The following is a 3,831-nucleotide window of genomic DNA, read 5'->3' as shown; positions in this document are numbered from 1 at the left end:
CATTACACAAATAGTTTGTTTTTTCACATTGTTTGTTTTATTGATAGAAAAATCACTGAAGAGATTTATAGAATGCACACAAGTTCCTGAAGCTTCTGAACTGTAGAAGAATGGAACATATACACTAACATTTAAAAATGTGTACCTCTAAATCTCAAACCAAAGCCATATACACAAATATACTTATCCTCTGAATTCACAAACCCTCAGTTATACATACAGTAACAAATTATTGCACTGTTTCTGTCTACAGTAGGAGCTCATTAAAGTGAGCAAGTGTGTATATATATATATATATATATTAAACACCAACTGAGTTTACAACAGCATTAATGTTAACAATGAATTCTTTATCAGTTCATTCATGAAGTATTTGAAATTCTGCAGTGTAAAATCCTTATGATAAATGCCAATAACCATAAAAATATTTAAATATATATATGAAGAGCTTAGATGTGTAATATGGTATGTGACATTTTCAACAAAATTTAGCTTCGAATGGCATTTCATTGATGGATATGCAGCATTTCGACTAAAAAGACCTATGGATGTAAAGTGTTTAATCCAAAAAATAAAAGATTTTGTAACATTTGAAATAAATAATAAAGTTAGATTTTCTTAGGTTTTCATATAATTATTCAGAATGGTTTTTATTTAATAAGTAAGCCACTTTTTATTTTATAGCATTTTTGGGAAAACTTCAGGAAATAAAATTCTAAAATGGCAAAACTGAATATATGGCATTTTGCATTTAAGCTCTTCATATACGTGTATATATAATTAAATAATGATTTCACACTCTGATATATTCCCCTTTATTTAAGAAGAATTACATGAGTAGTAAACATACAAAGAAGTGTTTAGATACATATACTGTACCACATTGTATAAGTTGGTAAAGCTTCTAAAACACAGGATGGGAAGCAATGTGGCAGAAGAAATTTACATTGATTACAACTACCAGTATTTCAAAAAAACTTTGGACTTTTTGTGACCACCCTGTTTGGGAGCCATAAAGGGCACAAAAGTTAATACTTACTAGCAAACATATGCTAAAAACACCATCTAATCTATGTAGCAAGTGCCTTTGGACTATCTTCCAATATGTTGGAATAAGCATTGCTCATTTGACCACTTACATCATCTCACATGCTGAGCATTCTATGGGAAATATTGGAAATGGTTTAGTTCATTTGGATATTAATCTAATGATGGCAAGTAGAAATAGTGTGGAATTACTAATAAAACACAAAGGCCAGACAAACTTCTAATTGGGGTTTTAAAGGTGGTTAAACTTAAAAATCAAATATGTGAGCACCATTCTTTCATTTATGGTAGGACAAAAAACAGAGGGCAGATGCCCCTCAAAACTGAAGAGTTATTAATGTTACTCCTGTTTTTAAATGAGGATGACAAGAGTCCTCTAGAAATTATAGGACAGTTGATCTTACTTCTATAGTGTGCAAAATTCTGTAAAGTCTGATAAAAGAATCTTTGCAAAATTAACTAGTAAAATATAATGCCATTAATGAAAGTCAAGATTGAAGATGGAACCATCAAACTCAAGGAGAAATCTAACTTTACTCTTCTGTAATCTCTTTATCTTTGATGTTACTTGTCACCTAAATGTGTACTTTGTAAGATTTTCAAAAGCTTTTGATAATGTGGCACATAAAATATTAGCAAAGAAAATAACATTGGTGGCAGTTAACTCAAGAACTGGACTGTAGAGGGGTTGGATGGGAGAAAGCAAAAGGTTACTTCTATAAGATGTTCTGTTATTTTTGTAACACTTCTAAATAGGCTATGTTCACTGGCAAGCCTAACTTCACACACAAAGTTTCAACATAAACTCCAAAGCCAATGTACATCTAACTCACAAGTAAACTAAAGTCAATCATTTACTTTAAAACATTTTACTAACCAATTGGTAACAAACACAATGACTGAAAAAGTAATTATATATTATAAGGCACACAGGTAGAGCAAGGCCTGATGAAAGTATGCCCAATAAAAACTGAAACTGGAAAGTGAAATAGTTTACTTTACGTGAAAAAACAAAACAAAACAAAAGAAAAAACCTGATTTTATGATGGGCCAAGTGACTGAGAGTATTTGTAAACTCTAGGCTGAGACATGTTTATTTCGTTGATTACATTTACTTTAGAATTTAGTTCAAAAAAAACAAAAATACTCACTTTAACTCCAAAGTAATCTTCAACAAAGCTATCATCACGACGAGGTTTGGGATACTGAAATTTCATTTTAAATTTAATGTTTAACTTACGTAACAATTGGTTAACTAATAATAATTAATGCCGGCTAACGTGTTATGAAATAACCAGATGAAACAGTACTACTACTAAACTTCTATCTCTAACTTCTAGGCTCTGGACGTCATATACCACTTAACAGTAACAGCATTGATCAGCGGAATTTTTAATATTAAAATTTATAGTCTTATCAATTAGTTAAACTATTTAGTATTATAATTTATAGTCTTATCCATTAGTTAAAAAATTATCTAGGGACAAGATTATTAAAAATCGTTAATTTAAAAAGGGGGAATAGAGATATTTAAAAGATACAGAAACAAGATAGATAGATTAAAGTGAAAATGCAGTCGCAAAAAAAAGAGTAAATAAATAATTAAGCTTAAGGTTTGAGACATAGTGTTGACAGTATTTCTTCATGCTACAAATCCCTATTTGACTTTCCTAAATATTAAAGCTTTTACACATGAAGTCAAATTATGGATTTGTAGCCTGAGGAAATACTGTCAACACTATGTCTCAAACCTTAATCTTGTTTATTTATTCTTCTTTTTTGCGATTGCATTTCCACTTTAAGCTACCTATTTTGTTTCTGTAATTTTTAAAGATCCCCATTCTTCGCTTTTTGAATCAACAAGTTTTAATAATGGACGTCAATCTGTATAATAGAAATACTATCCTTTTAAAACAGTTTAGTTTAATAAAATACGCTGTTGATGTATGGTGCTTTCTCAGGAAACAATGACAATTTTTGGATGGTTATTGCTGCTGATATAATGCTATCATTGATAGTGGTACAGCACGGATGATCACTATGATGCATGATTATAAAGGTCGGACTGGTCAGGTGGGCCGGCCAACAAATTTATTGAAATTATAAATAAAAAGTCAAAAACAGTAATAGTAATAACGTAATAACAGTTCGGTGATGTTCAGTAAACAGGAAGCAGTTCTTTGGAACAAAGGCGAACGTTGTGTGTGCGCGCGGCTGTATTCAGTTTTTTTTTCATTACTCCAAATGGTGAAAACAAATTCCTTTCGGCCCACTCTTTTGTAATGTTCTTTGTATTGTTACGCCTCCGGTCGTATAATTTCTTTCCTAAGAAACTTTAACGATGCAAGTCCTTTCTTAAATAAAACTGGTTTATTCTTTCTGAATACAACTTTGCAATACACTTGGCCCGGCATGGCCAGGTGGTTAGGGCGCTCGACTTGTAATCTGCGGGTCACGGGTTCGAATCCCCGTTCCACCAAACATGCTTGCCCTTTCAGCCGTGGGGGCGTTATAATGTGACGGTCAATCCCACTATTCGTTGGTAAAAGAGTAGCCCAAGAGTTGGCGGTGGGTGGTGATGACTAGCTGCCTTCCCTCTAGTCTTAAACTGCTAAATTAGGGACGGCTAGCGCAGATAGCCCTCGTGTAGCTTTGCGCGAAATTCAAAACAAACAAAGCAATACACTTAATTTCCACAGTCACGCTATAACAAACGCTACAATTCACAATGAACGTCTCACGTGCTCGACTCAACAATACGTCTCTCTGTCCTGCAGTTCAATT

The 3,831-nt window shown here is 32.7% G+C and overlaps 1 protein-coding gene across 1 annotated transcript in view; it reads right to left on the bottom strand.

Annotated features, from left to right (window-relative positions):
- Window positions 1–2,432, bottom strand: part of LOC106475355 (prolyl endopeptidase-like) — a 14,697-nt gene extending 12,265 nt beyond the window's left edge. The window contains exon 1 of the mRNA XM_013936043.2: window positions 2,199–2,432. Within this exon, the coding sequence (XP_013791497.2) occupies window positions 2,199–2,264 (66 nt within the window). The 5' untranslated portion in view covers window positions 2,265–2,432. The remainder of the gene's footprint in view (window positions 1–2,198) is intronic.
- Between the last annotated feature and the right edge of the window lie 1,399 nt (window positions 2,433–3,831).

The sequence above is a fragment of the Limulus polyphemus genome, unplaced genomic scaffold, assembly GCF_000517525.1.
Source record: "Limulus polyphemus unplaced genomic scaffold, Limulus_polyphemus-2.1.2 Scaffold8461, whole genome shotgun sequence".
Lineage (NCBI taxonomy): Eukaryota > Metazoa > Arthropoda > Merostomata > Xiphosura > Limulidae > Limulus > Limulus polyphemus.
The sequence above is the reverse complement of the archived record's forward strand: the minus strand, read 5'-3'. Positions and strand labels throughout refer to the sequence as shown.